This window comes from Pelophylax lessonae (genome assembly GCF_965119305.1).
Source record: "Pelophylax lessonae genome assembly, chromosome: 1".
Classification (NCBI taxonomy): domain Eukaryota; kingdom Metazoa; phylum Chordata; class Amphibia; order Anura; family Ranidae; genus Pelophylax; species Pelophylax lessonae.
In genome coordinates, this window is record NC_138768.1 from 362,150,464 (window position 1) to 362,176,375 (window position 25,912).

A 25,912-nucleotide genomic window follows, 5' to 3' on the forward strand; every position below is an offset into this window, starting at 1 on the left:
TTTTTAAGTTCTTTTAAGTTTAGGGCTCAGCAGAGCTAACTGTGGTGTGGCTAAATTTTAGGGTTACTTCAGCCATCCAGTTCAACCAAGGTGCTGCAATTTCCATATTTAAAGTAGAGCTATAGGTAAAATGTGTTTTTCTTTTGTATAGAGTAAGGGAGGGTTATAACCCCTGTTAGTTTTTTTTTTGCCATCTGTGTCTCATTGGGGAGATTCCCCTTCACTTTCTGTCCCATAGCCAAACAGGAAGTGAGAGAAAATCCCTGCAAATTAAGGAAATTTCTTGGGGACCCCCAGGTCCCCATTGGAAGATTTCCCATCTCTTACTTTTCTGGAGACAACCCAAAATGTGGGATTTTCTTTAGAAGAAGTCCACCCTAACTCTAAAATCTCTATATCTACTGGCATCTACAATCTAAGACTAACCTATCTAGACCTGTAAAAAAGAAATCGCTACACATATCTTTTTTGAAGTTGCTCTGGTCCGGTCCTATGCTGAGCTGTCAGCTGCGGCTTCACTGTGGAGGCAGGTGCAGAAGAGGCAGCCGACAACAGAAGCCCCATAGTAACTCTATTGGTGATGTCACTTCCCATTAATTTCCCAGTCGTTGTCGGCTGTCTCCTCTGCAGAGCTTCCGCCGTTGTAGACTGGACCATAGCAGCTTCAAAAAAGGTATCTATTTTGATTTCTTCTTTACAGGGCTACATAGGTTAGTCTTAATTCATGTGTTCCTGTAGATTTAGAGATTTTAGTGTTAGGGTGGACTTCTACTTTAACTTTCACTTTCAATAATAATGGTAAACAGAATAAATAGAGAGGGGAAATCTCCTTAACAGGGACACAGACACCAATAAAAACTGACAGGTGTTCTAATCCCTCTGCACTCCAAAATTAAAAAAAAAAAAACCTTTGTCTTTAGTTATACTAAATCTTTGCACAGCACCAACCAGGGAACATGGAACTAGATACATTGTTTCTTTTCCTCCTCGCTAGAGGACATGTCTGCAAGAAAAAAATATCTATTAAAATATCTATTAACATTTCCCACAGAATGAAAGCCCGATCTGTCCTGAAAAAAAGAAGGTATAATTCGTCTGAATACACTAAGTCAGGGGTATCAAACTCACTAGTATTGTGGGCCGCATGGGCATTTTGGTTGCCCTCAAAGGGCCAGTTGTATTTGTAAGACTAGATGTCCAGAGCACCCCATCCCCCTCAATGGCTGTGAGCTAATGAGGAGAGAGAGACCTGGGAGTGGCTGCTCTCATGCATATTGCTGGATGAATATGGGGTTTAGGTAAGTAATTGGGGGGGGGGGCTGAGGGGGCTACTGCACACAGAAGGTTTTTTTACCCTAATGCATAGAATGCATGAAGGTAAAAAAACTTCTGCCTTTAGAACCATTTTAAGGCTTATAAAGGGGTTAAAACAGGCAGTTAAGAGGTGACATATTTCTCCTACTCAACACCTCTGAAAAGCTTGCTTTTCACAGACAGCAACATTTGTTACACATCTAAACTTGGCCTTATACTACAAATTAGTAGTCATTGTGGTAGCTCCACATCCGGGCCTTCCTTACCCGCATCTGTTAAATTCTATAGTCTCAGTGCTTTTTACTTAGTTTCCTACTGCACTTCTAGGGCTCATTTACATTGGAATGGCTGTGGTTAAGCCAGGTTTTTACAACGCCTCAACCGCTGCCCCATCAGCTACAAAGGCAGCGACTGCGGGTGTACTCATTCTGTCCCCATGGTGCTTTGCTTCATGACAATGGCAAGAATTGTACTGCCTGTTGTATTCAGGGGCAATACTGCCCACTGAACTTGACACATTCAAGTGAATGGGGCTGCCTTGCAACTGCCCCGCAACTGTGTGCCATTCACGCTGTTGCAGTGTTGGAGTGCATGTTTAGGAGGTTCAAACAGTAGCCAACTCCCTGCCTGTCAAATGTCTCTTAAAAGCATTCCGCGTGTGGATTGCTTTTCAGAGTAGCAGCAGTCCTTGCCGCTAGTGTAATTAAGCTTTTAGGCTTGCAAATGCACCATTCAATAAATGGCTGGCAGAATAATAAAAATATAGTTCACTGCTTTTATACCTTTTGGATTTACTCATCAGATTTCAGTAGAGGGTTTGAGAAGAACTCACAAAAATCAATTACATATACTGTCATTGACAGATTAGTAGATTTAAAGAGTTTTTTTTTTTTAGATAAAAACATTATTTTTTAAAACATGCACTCCATTTAAAGTTCCATTTTGATTTGATAAATAAACATCACATAAAATTAAAAGATTGTGCTTTCTGATTGAAGGAGTTTCATAAATCCAATAAATCTAAACCGCAGCATTTTATTCAGCATAGTATTGGACATGAAAAGACAGCCAGAAGGACTTGTCATAGAAAAGGTAACTGGAAATAGATATCATTGTTGCTGTTCCTGTCATAGAAATTTTATCTCAAAGCACAGATGAAAAAAAAAAAAAGAAAGAATTGTGGCTAGTTTGTTCAGCTAATATTATAAGCTTTGACTGCACTATGTATGTTTTCTGCTGTGTATTTTAGGAATATTCCATATAATACACACTGTATTATTAAAGTGGATCTTAGCTGCATCTGAGCACTACAAACCAAAAACACTATTTGATTAATTTTCAATATGCAAAGCAAACTCTCCCTTCCATTCATGTCTCCATGCTTTATTTGGTTCAGAAATCTCTTTGAAAAACACTCCAAGCATGTCTGGCCATGGCCATCTTGAGTAAGGTCAAATGATTGATGTAGCATTTACTTCCCGGAATACATTTACCCTTAGCTCAAGCATGCATGCAGGAGGGTGTGCTTAGCTGGAAAAAAAACATCCTCTTCTCACTTCCTGAAGACTCCTGAGATGTATGACATAATTTGCCTAGGCAAGAAACCAGTGAGTGGCTAAAGAAATGTATAACAAGTTTAAAAAAAATGTATATGATATACTTTACTATCTATTTACTAATGCTAGCAGCATAAGGTTTAAAAATAATCAATGTTGATTGGGAGAGTAAAGATCCACTTTATTTACTGACTAAGCAAGGACACAGGGTCTGTTTTTTCTAAAACTGGGGCACTCAGAATCTGGTGCAACAGTGCACAGCAGCCAATCAGCTTCTACTTTCAGCTTGTTCAATTAAGCTTTGGCAAAAAAAAAAACCTGGAAGCTAATTGGTTTCTGTGCTGAGCTGCACCAGGTTTTGTAGTCTCCAGTTTTAGTAAATCAACCCCAATGTGTTGTATGGTTACACTTCTTTGACAATTTTCAAATTATTGCGGATTCCATACCCCTTTGTAAAGCTGAATATCAGCATAAACAAAGACCGTCTAAATATTTAGTGTGCTTTATGTATTTCTTTAAGATCTGTGCAGTAATTTAGTATGAAACTTTTCTCTGTGCAGGAGCTTCCTATAATAAAGACAGGTCACTGCTGCTCTCCCTCCTTGTGCAGAGTGACTGGTCTTGTCTCCACCCCTCCTGTAATTTTCTGTAGGCAGTTTGTAGTGAGCAGGGCCTGTTGGGTCCCTCCCACAGCTCCACACTCTGCACAAGTTATATGAAGCAATGTCACTGATACTTGTTAGCTATTTTATATTGGGGCTATTGATGAAGATATATAAATAAAAGTTGTTGTGCCTGGAGCGCAGAGGGCTAAATGCTAAAAAAAAAAAAAAAAAAAAAACAGATTTCCCCATCCACATAAGTGAGGTGGAAGGAGAAATCCCCCCCCCCCCCCCATTGGGAAACTCTGGTTGGCTGCAGCGAATGGTTGTCAAGCAGGTATGGCTACACACAGATGGAAATTAGTCTGATTCAGCGTAGAATTTCGATCCGTCTCTACTGAGACTTTCGTGTATTCGTAAAGTGAGATGCAAGAGATATGAGACAGATAAGGTGTGCTATTGAGGAAAACACAGCTGGACAAAAGAGGAAAAAAGCCTTGTGAATTAAGCATCTTACCTGTTAGCTAGCAGTTGTGACCTTGTGCCAGAGGGAGATGTCAGATAGATGGCCAGGTCTCCTCTACGCGGGTGTGTTATTGTAATCCTTACAACCACGTGCTCCAAGTAAATAACATGATGGTTTGAGTTATCAGCGCAGCCTGTTGCTTTATATACTGAACGAACAACATGGTCTGGTCGGATTGTCCTATGGAATATTAAGCAATGGAAAAAACAGAAGTAAACCACTTGTATGCAATGACCTTAAGTCAGTTCTACTGAAGTATTAAATGTTTATTATGGCTGAGTAAGTAGTAACTAAGGTTGTGCAACTGCTGTGATTTAAAGTCGTACTAAAGGCAAAATAAAAAATTACCTATATGGCTCTTTCAGACAGTAGGTAAGCTTACCACGTTCTGAAATGTGATCCACTATGGACTGGTTTTCAGAGAGTGGTATAAAAGCAGCTAGCATGTGTTCAAGAAGGATGCTAATGCCGCCTCCTAGTGCCTGTTTTTTAGGGTTTTTGCTTTAGGCCCCTTTCACACAGGCGGACCGTTCAGATCCGCCTGTCCGTTTTTTTGGCGGATCTGAACCGTCCCCCCATGCATTCCTATGGGGCATCGGATGTCAGCGGAGACATGTCCGATGACATCCGACCCGATCCGATCCGTCAAATCTGGACGGATGGAAACCCTATTTTCCATCCATCCAGCGGATCGGATCGGATGGGATTGGGTGAGAACGGACTGACGGTCCGTTGACATCCGATTTCCCCCATAGAGATGCATGGGGAACTGACAGCTGTGTCTCCGCACACAGCGCGGAGACACAGCTGTCCTCCTGCTGCTCAGCGGGGGATCGGCAGCTCGATCCCCCGCTGAGAAAAACGGACTCCTTCCAACGGACGGAGTGTGTGAAAGGAGCCTTAGGGCTCTTTCACACGGGCGGTCCGATCAGATCCGCCTGTCAGTTTTTTAGGCGGATCTGATCGGATCCTCCATGCAGCTCTATGGGGCAGCGGGTGTCAGCGGAGGTCACCTCCGCTGACACCCGCTGCCATCCGCATCCGATCCTGTGCTGAAATCTGGACGGATGGAAACCCTATTTTTCCATCCGTTCAGTAATCGGAGCGGAGCGGATCTGATGAGAGCGGACAAGCGGTCCGCTCTCCTCCGATCCCCCATAGAGGGCAGCGGGTGCTGAGACACCTCCCTCTCCGCTCTGCAAGCGGAGACGGAGCTGTCATCCGCCCGGCTCAGCGGGGATCGCGGATCGATCCCCGCTGAGCAACACGGATCCGCCTGCGGAGGCGGACCGTGTGAAAGAAGCCTTAGTTTTTTTTTTTAAATTACTGAATCAAAATTTTTCATTCTGGGATTGCGCCCCAACTGTGAGCCAAGTGTTTGGCTCGTGGTTGTGATTCAACCTATTGATCCCAGTGGGCTAGTTTGACAGGCTGTGCTTCAAAATTGCTGCAAAACAAATCAGCACGACCATGGCATGTGTACAGCCCTGTCACTCTGTAACATTAGAATTCCAGTGGACACCAAAACAAATGAAGCTGCAGGATGAGAAACAGAAACAAGTCCTTGGATAGGGTTTCCTATCATCACACAAGTGAGAACTACCTCACATGATAGATTGCAGAGTATGGAGGAAGCAATCTACATGCCCCAAAAAAGAGGGGCACCCAACCTAGAGATTTGGTGATAGAGGCAGGCAAGTGCCGGTGTACGTACAGACCTAGAGAGGGAAACAGACGCAAAAGGGAAACTGGGAAAAAAAGACCTATGACTGTGTCTCAGGCAACAGGTGAGATCGCTAATAATCAGCTGGTGTTGTCGGTAAAAGATGGTGGCTGAAAGTGAGCAGTAAGGAGTCTTTTAAGCACTAGCCAGAGAGGAACTTCTGGTGGCGGCGTGGAAGAGAAAAAAAAACAAAACAAATAAACTACATTTAAATAGGTAAATGCTATAGGGCGGAATAATGCGAGAAAATAAAAACTATACGTACATTTACATTACCCCATAATTTGTACTTTCAAAACGTGTATGCTTAGCACTGTGGTTTATATAAATTAGTCACTAGATAAATTGGATAGAATTAATTTATCTGCATTTAGTGTGGCATATATTTTTTTTTACACAATAAGGCATATTTTATACATACACTTTTTAATATTGGAAACAATAATACATCCAATATAAATACTAAACATATGCGTGCATTGTCCAATGAAAATGAAAAGCTAATGGGGGTAAATGTACCTGCCAAACTGAACAATTGTGAATAGAATACATAAAAGGAGTGACAACATCTTACTTAATCTGGCGGTCAGTGTTTTCTACACATATATGCTGCGCGGGAACTGGCGTCCATTTTTCAGCTTCTATCACCATTGCTTCGGCATCCATCAAACCAAACCCATAAAGGTGGCTCACTATATAGGAAATAAAGGATGTTCAAGTATTAATATTTATTGTTCAGTAAATTAACTGGCTTTTATTCACATATTCACACAGTTAATAAGGCTAAAAAAAAGACTGATGTCCCTGAAGTTCAGCCTTGCACAACTCCAGCATCTTTGGTAAAAAAAAAATACAGAAAAGAACATCTGCACAACTGGAGGAAAAAATATAATCCTAGGAGAAGCATATTGCTCTTTTACCTTGAAGTCTCTATTCACAAAACAGAATGTACATGGTATTTTTATGGTCATGCTTTGTATTTTTTAAAATGGATGAAAATTGATTGTTAAAGTTTACTAATGGCAGCAGCTAAATTTAAAACGTGAAGGTTAGTTGATTTTTCAAAACATTTTGACAGTAAAAATAATAACAAGACGTCAAAACTATTTTGGCTATTGTTTCTTAAAGGAAAACTGTACCCAGTTTTTACTGCATTAATGTAACTACCGACTTTTAAGCAATAGACACTAACCAGTTCATGGAATCCAGCACAGTCTTCCTCAGAGCAGATTCCTGACTGGGCTTCAGCTCTTTGGTTCCCTCGATCTTGGATACGGGAGACAGCTATGTGTTCCTGAAGTCTCATAGCTGGTCTCCTGCTCCACATGCATAAGGTAGCGTCCTGGGACTGGTCCTGCAGCCTCCTGTACCACGAGGTTGTGCCTTGAGGGGGCGAGGATTGGGCCAAGCTGACCTAATTAAGGTACCCGCTCCCAGAAAAGAAGACTAAAACCACCAAATTTGTTGAGGGGTGGGTATCATGAGCGGTACTTTAATTTTTTAAGTGAGGGTCCGCTTTAAAGTGATGTCAATTTATGGTTGGCAAATGAATACTATATCTTTATACATCTCAAAAAGAAAATTATCATGAGACAAAAGTAATGTACAGAGTTAAAATAACTTATTCATTTTAGTGAATTGAGCCTTATGTGGGAACACAGAAGAAACTACATTTAGCAATTTTCAGAGTATGTAATCTGTCATTGGGTTAGAGCACATTGTATTATTAGCATGTCCTCTGCAGAGTTAGCAGATCCTTCACAGAGGATGCCATATGCTCAGTATGCCTTTGGTAGATTTTCTAATGTGCTTAACATGTCCCTGACAAAATTGTTGTACATAAATACTCATAGCAAAGGGTCCCTAGTGCTCAGCTTTGCAATTCTTAACATGATCAATGTACACCTGGGAATGCATACCACGTGCTCATAATGTTCCTGGGACACAATCCCATGTTCTCAGCATGTCCATGAAAATGTACGTCTCTTGCCTAGCAAAGAATCTCTAATGACCAGCATGTCCCTGGTTGAATGGCCACTGTGGTCTGCATTTCTTTCTGGCACAGTATCTCATTTTTTATCTGTCTGTCCTGATGACATGCTGGTTTTAATCATATGCAATTCACGTGACATTTACAGAAAAATATTATTCAAATGAACACTGTACAAAATATAGATGCCCTCAGTTTTATGTCTTAATTGTAAAATGACCTGAGGTAAAAAAAAAATCTAGAAATACTTGTAAATGTTAGAATGTACTAAAGGTAGTGTTTATGTATCCACACTCTTATACAATTGGTATGCTGTATTTAAACTGCAGAATTTGTTTTTTTTTTTATTGCTTTAGGGTTTTTTTTATTTTGCATAAAGATAGAGCCTCTATCAGGCTTTTTATTGTTGCCTGTTTCTTTATAGGGAACATTTCCCCCACTACCTCTCAGGGCAAGAAGGGAAAAAAAAGTTGTCCCTACTTTATCCAATCAACGACAAATTCATATTTTTTTCAAGCAATGTATATGGTATGTGCCAATTTCCAAAATGTCATGCAGCTGGTTTTAAAATGGTTGAAAAATAATATTTCCCAAATTTAACCAATTGACCTTCGGAAAATGTACCCCCCTTCTTTACCAGGCCATTTTTTGCGATACAGCACTGCGTTACTTTAACTGACAGTTGTGTGGTCATGCAACACTGTTCCTAAATAAAATGTATTGCCTTTTTTTCCCACAAATAGAGCTTTCATTTGGTGGTGATTGATCACCTCTGCATTTTTAACATTTAACTCTATAAACAAAAAAAGACCAACAATTTTGAAAAAAAAAAAAAAAAATATATATATATATATATATATATATATATATATATATATATATATATATAATTTTTTTTTTTTTTCATTTCTGCTATAAAACCTATCCAATAAAAATTGAAAAAATCAAATTTTCTTAAAAAATTTACACCAATATGTATTCTGCTTAATTTTTTTGTAATCCCAAGAATTGTAAATTGATTGGTTTGAGCAAAAGTTATAGGGTCTACAAACTATGGGTTAATTTTATTTATTCTTTTTATTTTTTTACTAGTAATGGGTAATGGCTGCGAATGGCGACTTATAGAAGTACTGGGATATTGCGGCCGGTATTTTGACACTGAAGCTGACCCTTTTTGGGGACCAGTGACACCAATACAGTGATCAGTGCTAAAAAATAGGCAATGTCACTATACTAATGACACTGGCTGGGAAGGGGGTTAACATTAGGGACGATGAAAGGGTTAACTGTGTGCCTAGCCAGTGTTTTACTACACTGCGTGGGGTGCTTTTACTAGGAAAAGAGATGGAATATCCCCAGCTTTGCAGGGACACAAATTCTATCCCTTCCCTCCTGTCAGAATGGTGATCTGCCTTTTTTTTACATAAGCAGATTGCAGTTCTTGATCTCTGCCTAACGATCTGCAGGTGCCGGGAGATATCGGGTATCATGCACCTGCTGATCGGCTTCTGCTGCGCGTAATCACAGCATAAGCGAGCCAACGGCCGTGCGCATACCTGCACCCTATCCGGAAGTGTTGGCTCTAGGGCTGCAACTAACGATTATTTTTGTAATGAATTAGTTGGCCGATTATTGTTTCGAATAATTGATTAATCAGATAAAATAAAATAAAAACTCAAAGTGTGGTGTATAATTTAGTTATGTAAAGTTTAAAAAAAAATATTTATTCTTAAATATCTCTATGCAGTGGTGAATACAAATAACCAGCTATATGATGAGAAAAGATATTCCTGTGCTCAAATCCCAATAGCTTGTACATGTGCTAAAGGGGTGTGACCACATATTAACACCACAAATTCTGGTTGGACTATATGTGGACTAAATACTGTATCTCTGTTTTTCATTGCATAGTTAGCTGGAAAAGGTGCAGCAGTGTGCAGAGGGTCCATCCAGAATTTGTAGCTATATTGTGAGGGAACAAAATATCTAATGTACCCTAATAATAGACAGAAGAGCTATATATACTAGTGTTGCACAGATACCGGTATTGGTGCCGATACTAAGTATTTGCACTCTTGCAAATGCTCTGATACTGAAACTGATACCTTTTTTTGCGATTCCATTCACTTGCATTGAGTTCTGTTTAATGAAGTTGCAAGGCACACAGAAATCGGAGGCTTTGAAATCACACTAAGGGCCCTTTCACACGGGCGTTCCGCATGTCCGCAAATCATCCTATTTTTTTGCGGATGATATACGGACATAATGTATGTCAATGGCATTGCGGATGTCAGTGGATGACCATCCGCTGACATCCGATTTTCATCCTTTCAGTTCTGTTCCGTTTTTTGGAACGGAACAGAACCCTATTTTTGTTCCGTTTAAAAAATGGAACGGATGCAAAATCGGATGTCAGCGGTGTCATCTGCTGACATCCGGAATCCCCATAGACATACATTATGTCTGTATATCATCCGCAAACGGATGGGATGATATGCGGACATACGGAGCGGATGACACAAGTGTCATCCGCTCCGTGAAAAAAAAAAAAAAAAAGTGCCGGAGCGGATCGCAATGCGGTCCGCTCCGTGTGAAAGAGCCCTTAAATAGTGCAATTTCAAAGCTACAGAAGAACTGTTCTTCATGATTTTAAAGATATGGTAACAATTTTTCATTTGTCTGAAAAAATAAACTGTCACTAAATTACAAATAGGTATCATTAACTGAAATCAGGGAGTACTTGAGAAAAAGTATCAGTACTCGTACTTCCTCTTCTGGAGTGCCCTGTCAGTGCTTCTTTCTCTTGTTTTAAGAATGCCCTAATAGCAAGCCGCAAAGTATAATATAGAGTTCCCCTATACAGCAACGTAAAAAAATAAATAAAAAATCTGCCTTTAGAATCACATAAAATCACTTCATTTTCCTTGCCAGGACTACATGTCCCATCAGACATTGCTCCTCACACATTCACAGGCTTACTGACATGTATGGAGAGGGTGTACTGAGCTGTATGTGTGCTGCACTGTGTATACTGACATGTATGGAGGGTATACTGAGCTGTATGTGTGCTGCACTGTGTATACTAACATGTATGGGGGTGCACGGAGCTGTATAGGCGCTGCACTGTGTATACTGACATGTATGGAGGATAGGAATCGGGCGTCTTCAGGCAGTGAGACAGATCCTGATCCGCAGCTGCACAGATCACAAAATGTCTCACTGTCTGTGATTAACCGTGTGCAGTGTTGGCTTCCTCGTGGGATCCTGAACATGCCCAAACCCATCTCTAATGAAGGGTGCACTGAACTGTAAGTGTGCTGCACTGTGTATACTGACATATATGGTGGGTGTACTGAGCTGTAAGTGTGCTGCACTGTGTATACTGACATGTATGGAGGGTGTACTGAGCTGTAAGTGTGCTGCACTGTGTCTTCTGACATGTATGGATGGTGTACTGAGCTGTAAGTGCACTGCAATGTGTATATTGACATGTATAGAGGTTGTACTGAGCTGTATGTGTGCTGCACTGTGTATATTGACATGTATAGAGGTTGTACTGAGCTGTATGTGTGCCACACTGTATTTTCTGATGCGTAAATAAATAATGCATTCTGTATGCCAACTAATCAGCTAACCAACTAATCGATTATGAAAATAGTTGACAACTATTTTCATAATAGATTAGTTGTCGTTTAATCGATTAGCTGTTTTAGCCCTAGTTGGATCACCTATATATATATATATATATATATATATATATATACACACGTGTTCTGGCGCATGCCACCCTGTAGCAGTTAGCCCTGGTTCACACTGCCGCGACTTGTCATGCGACAAAGTCGCATGGCAAGTCGTGCCCCATTAACGGCAATGGAACTGTTCTAATCGGTGCGACTCAAGTCGCTCCAACTTAGAAAAAGGTTTCTGCACTACTTGGGGGGCGACTTCAACATGACTTGCATTGACTTCTGTTATAGAAAGTGTATGCAGGCCTCAATGAAGTTGTGCAGGGATGTTGCGAACCAACACTGAAACTGGGGCGGACCTTAAGTGGTTAACGAAGCCTGTACCAGGCGGTGTCACTTCAAAATGACTCGATATAGTCACTAATTTGACATTTCAAATCCATAAGGATTTATATGACAGGATAATTTTCAGAAACGAATAATGGACTGGTATGATTCTATTCTAGGAGAGTTATTGTGTTAACAAGCTGATGAAAATGGCGTTTGCTGCAGATGCCTAGTTATTCATACCCTCAGGAATACCAACACCTGGTATTTTTTTTTTTTTCAGACGTATTCCAATCGCTTAATTGTATCACATTTACACTTTCAGAAGAACAGAAAAACTGTTCAAATGTAACACTGTTAATCTTAGTTTTCATACAGTTTCAACAAGGAAGGTTGCAGGGAAAGTCCTACATTATACAGAGAAAAATGGCAAAAAATGAAAGCCAGGATAGTTGGAAAGAAAGCTTAATGATGGAAAGCATCCAAACATCTGTCTACATGTTGACATCAAAAGTCTGACCTGCATGGTGTGGTCTGCAGCTGCAGGTATTTAACCTATGGACCACCTCAAGGAACCAGCCAAAAACATTTAACATTGCATGGCTTGAAAGTAATTATAGCAAAGTAAACAATGACTGTACATAAAATGCATTTATCAAGAGACAGAAAGAAAACTCTGTAGTTGTAAATACTACATTTCTTTAACTTGAAGTGGACATACTCTTCCATCCACAAACAGTGAACGTAGAACATAAGGTATAACCAGTATTACTTTTGCAAATTTGTGCATACACAATCATGAACATTGCTTCTCATCCAGAAACAGAAAAAAAGCACCGGCAGCATTGCAAAAGTGTCTGAAGAGCTGGATTGCTTATTATTCCAATGTCTCTAAGCATTATGGGAATTTACATTTCTATTTAGCTCTGCTCACATGAATCAGCGTGTATTCACAAACTAAGAGGTAATGTAGCGTGAAAAGAGGTAACTGATGCCCTTTTTCCACTCCCTCTCCCTCTGACTCCACTATTCCTTGTAATGTTTACAATAATAATATTTTTAACAAAATAACTATGTAATAAAAATTTACAGAAACCAAATATACCCCAACTCACAATTTGCTTTATAAAGGCACAATGTAAGGATTAGTGCTCCTATTCCTACTAATAACTTACTCACATGTACTGTCAGTGGCGTCACTAAGGTTAGTGTCACCTGGTGCGGTAAAACATGGTGTCACCCCCAATATTTACCAATTATCCATTGCAACATAATGTATAAAGTACAGGGGTCAGCAGCAAGTAACAAACAAAACAACATATACAGTGCAGCAGTAAGGATGTGTGCCACATTCACATCAGAGTCCTCCCTTACACCAAAGTCCTCAGCATACATCAGAGTTTCCCCTTACATCAGTGTCCCCAGAGTGCCACCACCTTACATCAGAGTCTGCAGAGTCCCCCTTACATCAGAGATCGGAAAATCCCTCCTTACTTTGAGTTCCCCCTTACAGCAGTATGTCCCTTTACATCAGAGCCTGGCAGAGTTCCCCCTTATATCAGAACCTGGTGGAGTGTATCCTTACATCAGAGCCTGGCAGAGTGCCCACTTACTTCAGAGCCTAGCCGAGTGCCCCCTTACATTGCCCCCTTACATTAGAACCTGGCAGAGTGCACCCCTACATCAGAATCTGGTCGCCTGCCCCCTTACATCAGAGCTTGGCAGAGTGCCCCTTACATCAGAGCTTGGCAGAGTGCCCCCTTATATGAGAGCCTGGCAAAGTGCCCTCTTATATCAGAGCCTGGTGGGTGTTGCTCCTACATCAGAGCTTGGTGGAGTGCCCTCTTGCATCAGAACATGGTGAGTGCGCCCTTAAATCAGAGCCTGGCAGAGTGCTCCCTTACATCAGAGCCTGACAGAGTGCCCCCTTACATCAGAGCCTGGCAAAGTGCCCTCTTATATCAGAGCCTGGTGGATGTTGCTCCTACATCAGAATCCGGCTGGCGTGCCCCCTTACATCAGAGTTTGGCAGAATTGCCCCCCTACATCAGAGCTTGGTGGAGTGCCGTCTTACATCAGAACATGGTGGAGTGCGCCCTTAAATCAGAGCCTGGAGAGTGTTCCCTTACATAAGAGCCTGGCAGAGTGCCCCCCCTTACATCAGAACTTGGCAGCTTGCCCCCTTACATCAGAGCCTGGCAGAGTGCCCTCCTATATCAGAGCCTGGTGGATGTTGCTCTTAAATCATAGCCTGGTGAAGTGCCCCTTTACATCAGAGTTCAGTTGGCTTATATGCTAGATGGGGGAAATAAGGGAGGGAAATGGGGAGAGTCCATGGTAGTGCAGAGCTCACTCACCCCAGGCTGGTCTCTGAAAGCTCAGACAGTGGCAATCATAAAGCTAGATGGATCTGCCGCCTGCAGTACTTCAAATTTCCCACCCACATCCCTTTCTCAGGCACAGCACTATCCGGAGATTGGAGTGTGGGTGGGGAAGACACAGAGAAGAGGGGTGCGAGGAGGAGGAGAAAATCAATATCTCTCTCCTCTTCTGTCCTGTCTCTGCAGGAACCAGGGTGGAGGGGGGAATGTGCTGGCTTGGCTTTGGGAGAAATAGACTTCACAGGTGCAGCCAGCCACCCTGACAGCTTCAAAACCTAGATCTGGCCAATGAGCTGTCCCCTCTGCTCCAAAGCTGGGACGGGTTGGAAGTATGCACAATTGATTCCTCTGCAGAGCAGCTGGAGGGAGAAAGCTGGCAACGCAGCAGGGAGATCCACTGTCTTATCTGTCAACCCTGGTATAACCCCTCTGGCGGGTGTCCCTGCACCCCCATAGGGACGCCGCAGTGTATTGTATACCTTTTCAGCACCTGTCCCTGGGAAAGGGTTTTCTTCAAAGAAAGTGCCAAGAATATATAAAGTGTTAACAGTATCAGGCATAACTTCTGGAGAGCATACAGAGGTTGCCTCACGGAAGGACAAGCATAAGTTTACCTAATAAAGCATGTTATGATAGCACAATGGAGGGGTGCCCTTTGGCTATCATGCTATCATGCTTTACAATTTAATTTTTAGTCACTTACCCATAACAAGCAAGAAAGTTGGAATGTCTGCCTTCATTCACTGTAAACTTCTGGGTCAGCGATTAACTAACCAGAGAAATTATAGAATAAGCAGGACAGCAAAGGAACTAGTGCCTTATCATGACAGTATGTATAGCCAAACCATTTTTTTTAGTTTTGAATAGAGTAGAGAAAGGTTAAAACCCCTACAAGTTTATTTTTGCTGCCTGTGGACCATTGAGGAGATTTCCCTTTACCTCCTGTCCTATGGAGGAACAGGAAGTTAGAGGAAAGCTTCTTAAGTGAGGGGGCAGTTGTACCCAGAGCAGTTGCCCCTATTGGAAGATTTCCTTTACCTTTTGTTCTGAGGAAAACTCTAAAATTTTGGATTTCACCTCAGTTTCTTTCCCATGAGAAACATCACCAGTACAAACAGAGAGGTGAACCTCTACAATGGGGACATGGACAACAATAAAAAACAGACAGAAGCTCTAAAGTTTTCCCACAAAAAACAAGGTTTTGCCAACAAATACAATTTATTTTAAAAAAAGCCTTTATTTTTTAGTCTTCCAAAATCTCTCCACATCTCTCATGTCCTAGCTTCCTTTTCTTGTTCAGTAAAAGTTCTGAACAATACACAAGTCCTTTTTTTCCAGTGAATTCCATGGAGTTTAAAGACATGATGGAAATAATTATACAGAAACTAGAAGGACAATACATGCATCTTCAACAAATATTGCAGTAGAATCATCTCTAACAGTAGAAAGGGGAAACATCAAAAACTGAAATCCATTCATCTGCACATTTGCTTGCAAGGGAGCTATATACAGTTTTAAGGTGGTCATTACTTAGCAAAAGGATGATATATCTTTAAGACAACCAACCACAAATGTATTATAACTAGAATCTTCACTCTTGCATGTCCCTGTATTCTCTCCCTCCCAGAGCAAAGATGTCAGCTCACTGTCAGGCTGGAAGCCCTCAGGGAGGCTGTTTTATCATCTGCCTCAATTCAGTGCTGATAAAGCCTGGTACTCATACAGTATCCCACAAAAGTGAGTACACCCCTCACATTTTTGTAAATATTTTATTATATCTTTTCACGTGACAACACTGAAGAAATGGCACTTTGCTACTATGTAAAGTAGTGTTCAGCTGGTATAACATTGTAAATTTGCTGTAACCTCAAAATAACTCAACACACAGCCATTAATGTCTAAACCGTTTGCAACAAAAGTGAGTACACCCCTAAGTGAAAATGTCCAAATTGGGCCCAACTGGCCATTTTCCCTCCCTAGTGTCATGTGACTTGTTAGTATTACAAGGTCTCCGGTGTGAATGGGGAGCAGGCGTGTTAAATTTGGTGTTATCGCTCTCACTTTCTCATACTGGTCACTGGACGTTCAAAATGGCACCACATGGCAAACAGCTCTCTGAGGACCTGAAAAAAAGAATTGTTGCTCTACATAAAGATGGCCTAGGATATAAGAAGATTGCCAAGACCCTGAAAATGAGCTGCAGCACAGTGGTCAAGACCATATAGCGGTTTAAAAGGATAGGATCCACTCAGAACAGGCCTTGCCATGGTCGACCAAAGAAGTTGAGTGCACGCGCTCAGCGTCATATCCGGACATTGTCTTTGGGAAATAGACAAATTTTTCTTTATACTTGCTATATGTTCACCAACTCTGATCCTCAATTGTCTCTTAGTCTTACCTACGAAAATTTTTCCACATGGCAAATAAGCTCATATATTACCCTCATAGTTGAGCAGGTAATAAACTTCTGAATATGAAACTGCTTAGAGTTGGTAAACACATTCGATTTAAGTACATACAGTAGTTACAAATAGAGCAATGTCTGCATGAATTTATGCCTTTTATTGGGGGAAGTGCTGTGAGCCAATCCGTGTGGCCAGGGGATCTCTGGTACTCTGAATGTACCAGGGCATCTTTAAAATTTTTAGATCTTCTGTGGACGCGGGCCCACTATCTTTTTAATCATAGGTCAAATTGTCAAAATATTCCAATGTCGTTCCAAGGTCTGCCTGACTTGGTTCCACTGTGCCCCATAACGAATAATAATTCTAGGCAGTTCTCGAGTTTCTCCAGGGGTACCCTTCTGATGTTTATACCTATCTTGCAGCAGGTTTTGTCTATTTTGTTGGCCTGCCCTTTTATGGGCCCTCTTTAGGGTATTATGAGAATAACCCCTCTCCCGAAACCTTTTATACATATCTTCTGCCTCAACTCTCATAATCATTATCTCTAGAGCAATTTCTTTTACCTCGAAGGAAGTGTCCTACTGGGATTCCCTGAATCAAGAGCCTACAATGGTGGCTCTGTGCAAAAAGCAATGTATTGGCAGCTGTCTCCTTTCTGAATGTCCTGGTTATTAATTTATTGCTTTCAAGAGATATCTGGAGGTCAAGAAAGGGAAGGTGCTGCTCTCGAAAGGTATACGTAATCTTGATGTTTCTCTGATTAGTATTTAATTCTTCCATAAATCTTTCTAATTGGATTGGATATCCTGCCCAAAGCATCAGGACATCGTTGATGTACATCAGCCACAACTTATAGTGGCCGACACCAACTTCAGCAGTGTACAATGTTAATCAGTGTGCTTCAACAGTATAATTTATTGTTGTTGTGGGGGGTTTAAAAATGTTGCATTTAATAATGTCTTTCAGGAAGAAAATTATGTCATACAGAGATTGCAAAGAAAGCACAGTATTTATGCTTGTTAAGACTTACACAAGGTATAAAGCTCCAAAGGTAGGGTAGAAGGTTGTATCTATTATATGGCCATGCTGGGCTCTGCAGGCATGATATGAGGCAAACATGTATTGAAACAGCACACCCCCGTATAGCTGGATACATATTAGCATTCAGAGTCTTAGAATTCAAAACTACATGTAGCAGTGTTTTTGAAAATGTTCTGCCTGAAACACAAAGAAGGTTCTTTCCTGGAGAGCTCAATCTGTGGTTTAATCCCCGTCCAGTATATGGCTAAAATAGCACTTGGGAAATAAAAATGTAAAAACATAATGAAAATATCATGGCTTAACACCTGTCAATGTCACCCCCAGTAGAGCTGGACATGATGCATTGAAGGAAGGGCTGAGGAAATAAGACCAACATTATTATATAACATACCAGTTACAGTCAGACCAACAAATCACTGTATGTCTATGGCCACTGAATGGTTTCTGTAGACAATTATCAGAGAAACAAATTAATAAACTGCCAATAACATTTGGCAATATTATGCCTGTGTAATGTCCATACCACAAAGCAAAGATATGATTATTTACATATATGCACAACATTGCCTAGTATGTGGGCACTATAAAATATGTCAAATGTGAATGATGTTGTTGGCTGGGAGCTGAAGGTCAAGCAATGCACATCTTGCCATTAACTGGTCTATCATCCATACAGAAAACTGTTACGATAGGAAAAGGGTGCACCAAATGACTTGTAATACTGTTAATAAACAAGAAGTTCATTTCCTATGCAAAGTGTAGTATAATGTATTTACAAAAATACATTTTATACATGTCTAGAAAACAGTTGAATTTACATTATGTCACCAAACAGATCAATTTATATGAATTCTTCCACAATCCTTAAAGCTGAACTCTGAGCTAAACAAATATTGTGTAAATACATGTATTATGTGTAATCTTACTTGAATCTTGGCCTCCTTTCTGTATTACCTCTAGATATGTGCAGCAATCTAGCATTCAATAATGCTTTGCAGGTCACTTCTGCTATCTCTCCCTGTAATGGGTAACTGGACTTCTCTTTGCACCCCTGTAGTTTTCTGAAAGCCGACTGTAGGCACGTGCAATTGGCTAGTCTGCCACTAGGTGGCTCTGTCCCAGTATAGTGTGTGGTTACAGAAAATAATGTAATCGGATGCTAGGTCCCTCCTGTAGTGATGTTATGGATGAGTCAGTGCCCGTATATAAGCCAGGATGGGAGAACCCTTAGTGCAGTTAGGACATGGGAACCAGAGACCCCACCATCAGGCAGATGTAGTCAGCAAGGCATTGGACAGGGCAGGAGGACTGGGAGAGGTAGACCTGTGTGCAAAATAGGCGGCAGTAGTCATTCTGACTCTTATGGTGGTGGAGGCTACAACAGGTCGCAAAAGACCTTTTAGGCCAGGCCAAATGTTCCCTGGAGTGAGGCTCTTTCTCTGGAGGACCTGGGAGAGATGTACCCAAGCTTGAGGTATCTGCAGTGATCCTAATTTGGTGAAACTACCTGTAAGGAACAGTGAGCAGGGAGGAAAAAAAGGAAGAAAAATTGGACTTTACCGGTCGTAAAGGAGGGATAATAAAAACTGTATATAATACATGTTGTTTATTGTATCAAGAAACGTTTTAAAAATGTTTTACAAAAAGACAGACAGATAATCAATACATCTAATAGCAATTGATACAGTAGGTCCTAATATTTAGTGCAGGTCTTCAAAGCCAATGTGTTTCGCCGCATGCTTCTTCAGGGTTGAACAGACCATACATTCATTATCTGAATTGCTGCACATGCACGAAGAGTTCGCCTGGTCAGGCGTCAGGACCATATAAAACAAAGACCATTAATATCAGTTGTGCATTAATCCTCACATAGTGGATCCAGAAAACAGGAAAACAAAGTGACGGAATAGTGAAGTTGAGAAATCTGTAGTCTATGGAGCAAGTTCCTAAAAAACAAACTGTTCACTGTTTGGGCAACTACATTCAGCTGCACCAAGGGGTCTAAACATCACTGAGAAAATCAAAGTCTTCCAAAATAATATCACTCCCAAGCTCGATATAAGCCTGTTTAGTGAGCAGACACTGACCCCAGGTGGAAAGAGACTGAGATAGGGAACATTGCTTACTAAATGTGCTGTGTGCTGCATTCACATGTGACTGCTGGCTGTGGATTGTCCACTATATGTCATTAACAGCACGCTGTCAAGTGCCCCAGGATGGTATATCAATGTGATGTGACTGTGAATGCCATCTTTAAGGTAACATCAGTAAAGTGCACCACTCTATCTTTGTGTGGACTTTCCTTCCTTTCAGATTTAAAGGTTAATGGCAGGGAATGTCATGAGGAGGCATCTGGCATGGAGAGGGCACAAGATGGTGGAAGGTTAAAACCTAAAGCAGGTGGACTGTTGTTCTGGAAGGGAAGAAGTGGGGCAGGGACTTGTGCTCTTGGCCATTCAAAAGCTCCCTTACAAGCCTGTAGTGGATGGATCTGTTGTATGGATCTTCTGGTCTATGCCTACTTGTACATACAGGATCTCACAAAAGTGAATACACTCCTCACATTTTTGTAAATATTTTATTATATCTTTTCATGTGACAACACTGAAGAAATGACACTTTGCTAAAATTTAAAGTAGTCAGTGTACAGCTTGTATAACAGTGTAAATTTGCTGTCCCCTCAAAATAACTCAACACAGCCATTAATGTGTAAATCGCTGGCAACAAATGTGAGTACACCCCTAAGTGAAAATGATGGAGTTCGCCAGAGCTTCACAGGTTGCTACTAGAGTTCTCTTCCACTCCTCCATGACGACATCATGGAGCTGGTGGATGTTAGCGACCATGTGATCCTCCACCTTCCATTTGAGGATGAACCACAGATGCTCAATAGGGTTTAGGTCTGAAAACATGCTTGGCCAGTCCATCACCTTTACCCTCAGCTTCTTTAGCAAGGCAGTGGTCGTCTTGGAGGTGTGTTTGGGGTCATTATGTTGGAATACTGCCCTGCGGCCCAGTCTCCGAATGGAGGGGATCATGCTCTGCTTCAGTAAGTCACAGTACATGTTGTCATTCATGGTTCCCTCAATTAACTGTAGCTCTACAGTGCCAGCAGCCCCAGACCATGACACTCCCACCAACATGCTTGACTGTAAGCAGGACACACTTGTCTTTGCACTCCTCACCTGGTTGCCACCACAAACACTTTACACCATCTGAACCAAATAGGTTTATCTTGGTCTCATCAAACCACAGGTCATGATTCCAGCAATCCATGTCCTTAGTCTGCTTATCTTCAGCAAACTGCATCATGTTAAGAAGAGGCTTCCTTCTGGGATGACAGCCATGCAGACCAATTTGATGCAGTGTGTGGCGTATGGTCTCAGCACTGACAGGCTGACCCCCCATCCCTTCAACCTCTGTAAGAATGCTGGCAGCACTCATTAAAGAGAACCTATCACCAAAGATCCTCACATAGGATACTATTTGTCCCGTGTGATTAAAAAAATTGAAAGTTTTTTTTTAAATTGTAAAAAATTAAAGTTACACCCAAGCACATAAAATCTCCCCACACAAATTTTGGAGCCCCCACATATACGTATGAATGTAAACACACGCGACAGGGGCGCCTACGCATGAAAACGTTGATTGCGATACACGTTACATATCGGCATGTACACCGGAGTGAGATCAATATTTCTAGCACCAGACCTCCTCCTTAACACTAAACTGATGACCTATAGGGGGCTTTTAAAGTTTTGCCTATACAAAATATAGCGTACTGAGGTTTGTCACCATTTCACAGGCGCACACAAATTTAAACTTTGATATGTTGGGTATCTATTCACTCGGTGCAACTTCATTTGGGAATTGGGTAATTTATTGCATTTGTGCACCCTAAAATTAACTTTATTGTATTTTTTTACTGAAATGTTGCATTTCCTAGACCTTTGCAGTAATATCCTGTAACATAAACAATTAGAATTACCGCTATTTTATTCTCTAGGGTGTCTGAGTTCAAAAAATATATAATGTTTTGGTGGTTTTATGCAATCTTCAGGTCTAAAATTATTTTTTAAACATTACTACCTCCTAATACACTGCACTTTGGAGAATATTCACATGTGTATAGATTTACATACTGTATGTTGCCACCATACATTTTTAAAACAAAAAATTAGTGCACTAATACGGTTACAATGACCTCAAGCATGATGGAAGATACTGCATATAGCTGCATAAAGAAGCAGTTAACCAACCTGATCACAAAGGAAACACAGATCAATAGTGACATCTTTCTCTCAAGATGCAAAAAGAGGAACCTCATACCTCAAGGTCTCCGGATTAAAAATCCTTGTGCAAATACACTGAACTCTCCTTATGCAGAAGGACTTTGCAGACGCACCAGCGAAAGATTAAGGAACAACCTCATTCACAAACTGTATGGTAAAAGGGAAACAATCAGGAATCAAAAGCAGCCGGTGTTTGAAACCTTATCATTGGTCCCTACAAGCATCAACCAAATTAAGAATGAAATGGAAACCTTACAAAGAAAACTTCAAAAACTTGCCATGAGCAGGAAGCAAAAAAACCTCCAAAAGCTACACCAAGAGCAGGCCTTGTGGATACAACCCAAACAACATAAAACAAACACAACATCTATAACTCATGCTATCAGTGACTTGGAATCAGATTCAAAATCCCAAGGTATCATCTGTGTAAAGGCTGACCTGACTGAAAATGCAGATATAACAGGAACTTGGAATCATTAATTTGTCAAATGATAAACTTTCTGAACGAGAAATAAAAGTCCTCTCCAAAGGCCTCACGTTCTGCCCAACCACCAAATTGGATAATTTACAGGTATTGTCAGATATGGAGGAATTCTTCAGGAGACTAAGGCTCAAAGAATATTTTCACAGTAATGAAAGTTATCCTAGGACAACAGAAAGTGACAAAAAGAAAAAGAACAGCAACGTCACACCTCCACAAGGACGCAACCCCAAACTGGACACCTATATTTACAGCTTCAGACTGGGAGTTACATCCTGATATCCACCCAGCAAAAGAAAATTTTATACAACCTTTCACCACTGGAGCGAAGAGCTATACACGATTTGCGCAATAATCAGGCCATCACCATCAAACCAGCAGATAAAGGGGGAGCAGTCGTTGTGATGGATACAAACAAATATATACAAGAAGGCCGGATGCAGCTGGCAAATACTACTTACTATAAAAAACTGGATTATGATCCAACCCATGATTTTACTAAGCAATTAAAAGGTCTCATTAAAACTAAACCAACCCACCTACATTCAGAACTTATGAATGCTATTCCGGATAATCCAGAAATTGGGGACTTCTGCATGCTGCCCAAGATTCACAAGCCAGGAAATTCAGGCAGACCCATCATAACAGGTATGAATACACTTACCGAACATATCTCAGGCCTTGTAGAAAATATTTTAAAACCATTAGTCATGAATACTGCAAGTTTCCTTCAAGACACAACTGACTTTCTTAACAAGCTGAACAATATACAACAATTACCACCAAATACACTTCTAGTCACTATGGATGTAGAATCGCTGTATAGTAACATCCCTCACAAGGATAGATTGGCTGCATGTCACAGATTCTTATCATCCTCCCCAAACCACAAATACAGTGCTGAGGATGTTACACAGCTCATCGAATTCATTCTTAGACACAACTACTTCACTTTCAATAACGGTATCTATCTCCAGTGTATGGGTACTGCTATGGGAAGTAAAATGGCACCCCAGTATGCAAACTTATTTATGGCTGATCTGGAGGACAAATTCCTGAACAGCATACAACATAAGCCATACAGATATTATCGCTATATTGATGATATTTTCATCATATGGTCAGAAGGTGAGGAAAATCTCAAACCATTTTTTTCATTGATCAACACCTTTCACCCATCTATCAAACTTAAAATGGATTATTCTAACAGGCATGTCAACTTCCTAGATACCATAGTATACATCAGGGATGACAAGCTTCATACTTCGATATACAGGAAACCGACTGACCGATGCAGCTATCTCCAATGTTTCAGTTTTCACCCCCAACACACTAAACGGGCCATCATACACAGCCAGGCCATCAGATACCACTGAATATGTTCAGACCCAGAAGACAGAGATAAACATCTCAGAACACTAGCAAACTCCTTCCATAAGAAAGGCTACAAAAACAAAACCATCAACACCAGCATAAACACAGCCTTGAAAACCCAAAGAGAAAATCTTATCCAATACAAAGAGAAAAAAACAAATAACCGTCATCACATACAATCCAGCACTAGAAGGGATAAAAAAGATAATCAAAGATTTACAACCCATCATAACAGAAGATGAAACTCTGAAAGGAATATTCCAACAACCTCCAATACTGACTTTCAGACAACCACCCAACCTCAGACATAAACTAATCAGCAGAAAACTTTATTCTGATTATGAAGTCACAAATAATGGGAGCAAACCCTGCCATAAAAAACGCTGCAAACTGTTCAACCAGATCAATCTGTCTAAAAGTGTCACACACACAAATGGCACCTTCAATATAACAGGATCATACAACTGCACCTCCAGTAATGTTGTGTACCTCATCCAAAAGATGTAGCAAAGGATCTTATGTAGGCGAAACAGGACAGAAGTTGCAAGCGAGGATGAATTTGCACAGACATACCATCAAGGAACATAAAGAAGATAGTTTCTGCACACCTGTGGGACATCATTTTTCACAACCCGACCACACTATAGAAGACCTCAATGTTTTAGTTCTTAAAGGGAATTTCAGAACTATCCAGGAAAGGAAAACTTTTGAATTAAGAATGATACTTCTTTTTGACACAAAAAATAAACGGCTTAAATTTAGATATGGGTTTTCTTACTCATTATCCCACAGTTTTACGACCCCCTCTTTCTGTAGGTTTCCCCTACTTTCATACATAACTTTTTGATATGCTATGATATGATTAACTGCATTCATTTATTCTGTGATAGAAGGAGTTACAACTTGCATCCATCTCTAAGCAATTTTCTTTCGAGCCTGAAAAAGTGTTTTTTGCAAAAAAGATCTTTACATATCCTGACCAATCTTCATCATTGAACACCCCCAGCAAACATACTTCAGGGGTACAAGGAATCGGTCTTTTAATAATTTCAGACAGTTTTTTTATTACTTGACTCCAATATCCTTACGACCTTCTTTAATACCTTCTACACACTTCTCCTGCACATACTGCCCACGTTCATCCCCTTTGCACCCCTCTCCTGCACATTCTGCTTGCTGTCACACTCTACACACTTCTCTCCTGAACATACCTCTTGTGGAACATACATACTTTTGCTTGCATTATATAAAAAGAAAAATAATTTCTTGTAGAAACTTGTTCAGGAATCTAGATTCACACTGTGCCTGGTTCTACTAACTATCAGTTTGAGGCTATTGGTTTGCCTTTATTTTACCACTGAAATTCTGGCACTGCTTTGCCACAGACGAGCAGAGTAGTCACCTGCTTTCACAGATTCTGCAAATACAGTATATTATGTGTCACATGGAACTTTATAAATATATATATTTGGCAATTATGTATGAAAATTCTAACACTGGTCTCAACATTCAGAAACTGTAAATAGCCGATGCAACCCATCACAGGGAGAAATACAGATGCACATGGGCTACAGCATCATATTTCTTTCATAAAGGCTTGGTTCACATCTATGCAGGTGCAGTGCTGCATGTAAATTGCATGTGTTCATACACCTACAGCAAACACATGCTGCCTAATTCTTAATGACACCACCACGCATTGGAAACCATAATGCGTATCCCTGTGCGTGGTATTCTTGTCTTTTTTTGGGGGCTGGATGATGCTGCTCAAGCCTCCATTCGCCTCATCCATTCACCTCATCCATTACACACAGGACAATGCTACAGAGTTTGCATTTGCCCACAACTACAAAATCCACAGGTCAAAAAGGACCTGTGAATTCAGTGGACTGTACCTAAGATTGCTGAGAGAAATATTTCCTTTTTGACAGCGCTCCAAGACTGTCAAGGTCAAGGGGTCAGGCTCAAGACCCATACCAATAGCAGAAGAGAGGCTCCCACCAACCAGCTGGATATTTACAGAAGCAAGTCACCCCGATGATACGTGCTTCCCCAAGGGGCAGAGTCTAAGCACTAACTGGTGTTCACCAGAGCTCCTGATGGTGTAGATTGGTTTTGCAAGTACCAGGTTGCAGTCCTCAAGATAGCCCCATCGGGAAGTGAGCAAGCCAGGGTCCATTATCAGATAGAGCAGGTTGGGATCAAGCAGGAGTG

At 40.9% G+C, this 25,912-nt stretch overlaps 1 protein-coding gene across 4 annotated transcripts in view; it reads right to left on the reverse strand.

Moving 5' to 3' along the window:
• Positions 1-25,912, reverse strand: part of PCSK5 (proprotein convertase subtilisin/kexin type 5) — a 684,033-nt gene that overhangs the window by 266,487 nt on the left and 391,634 nt on the right. For all 4 annotated transcript variants that reach the window (XM_082244075.1, XM_082244078.1, XM_082244077.1 and 1 more), the window contains exons 11-12: positions 6,296-6,413; positions 3,990-4,178 (exon numbers count right to left, since the gene is read on the reverse strand). In XM_082244075.1, coding sequence (XP_082100201.1) covers positions 3,990-4,178; positions 6,296-6,413 — 307 coding nt within the window. The remainder of the gene's footprint in view (positions 1-3,989; positions 4,179-6,295; positions 6,414-25,912) is intronic.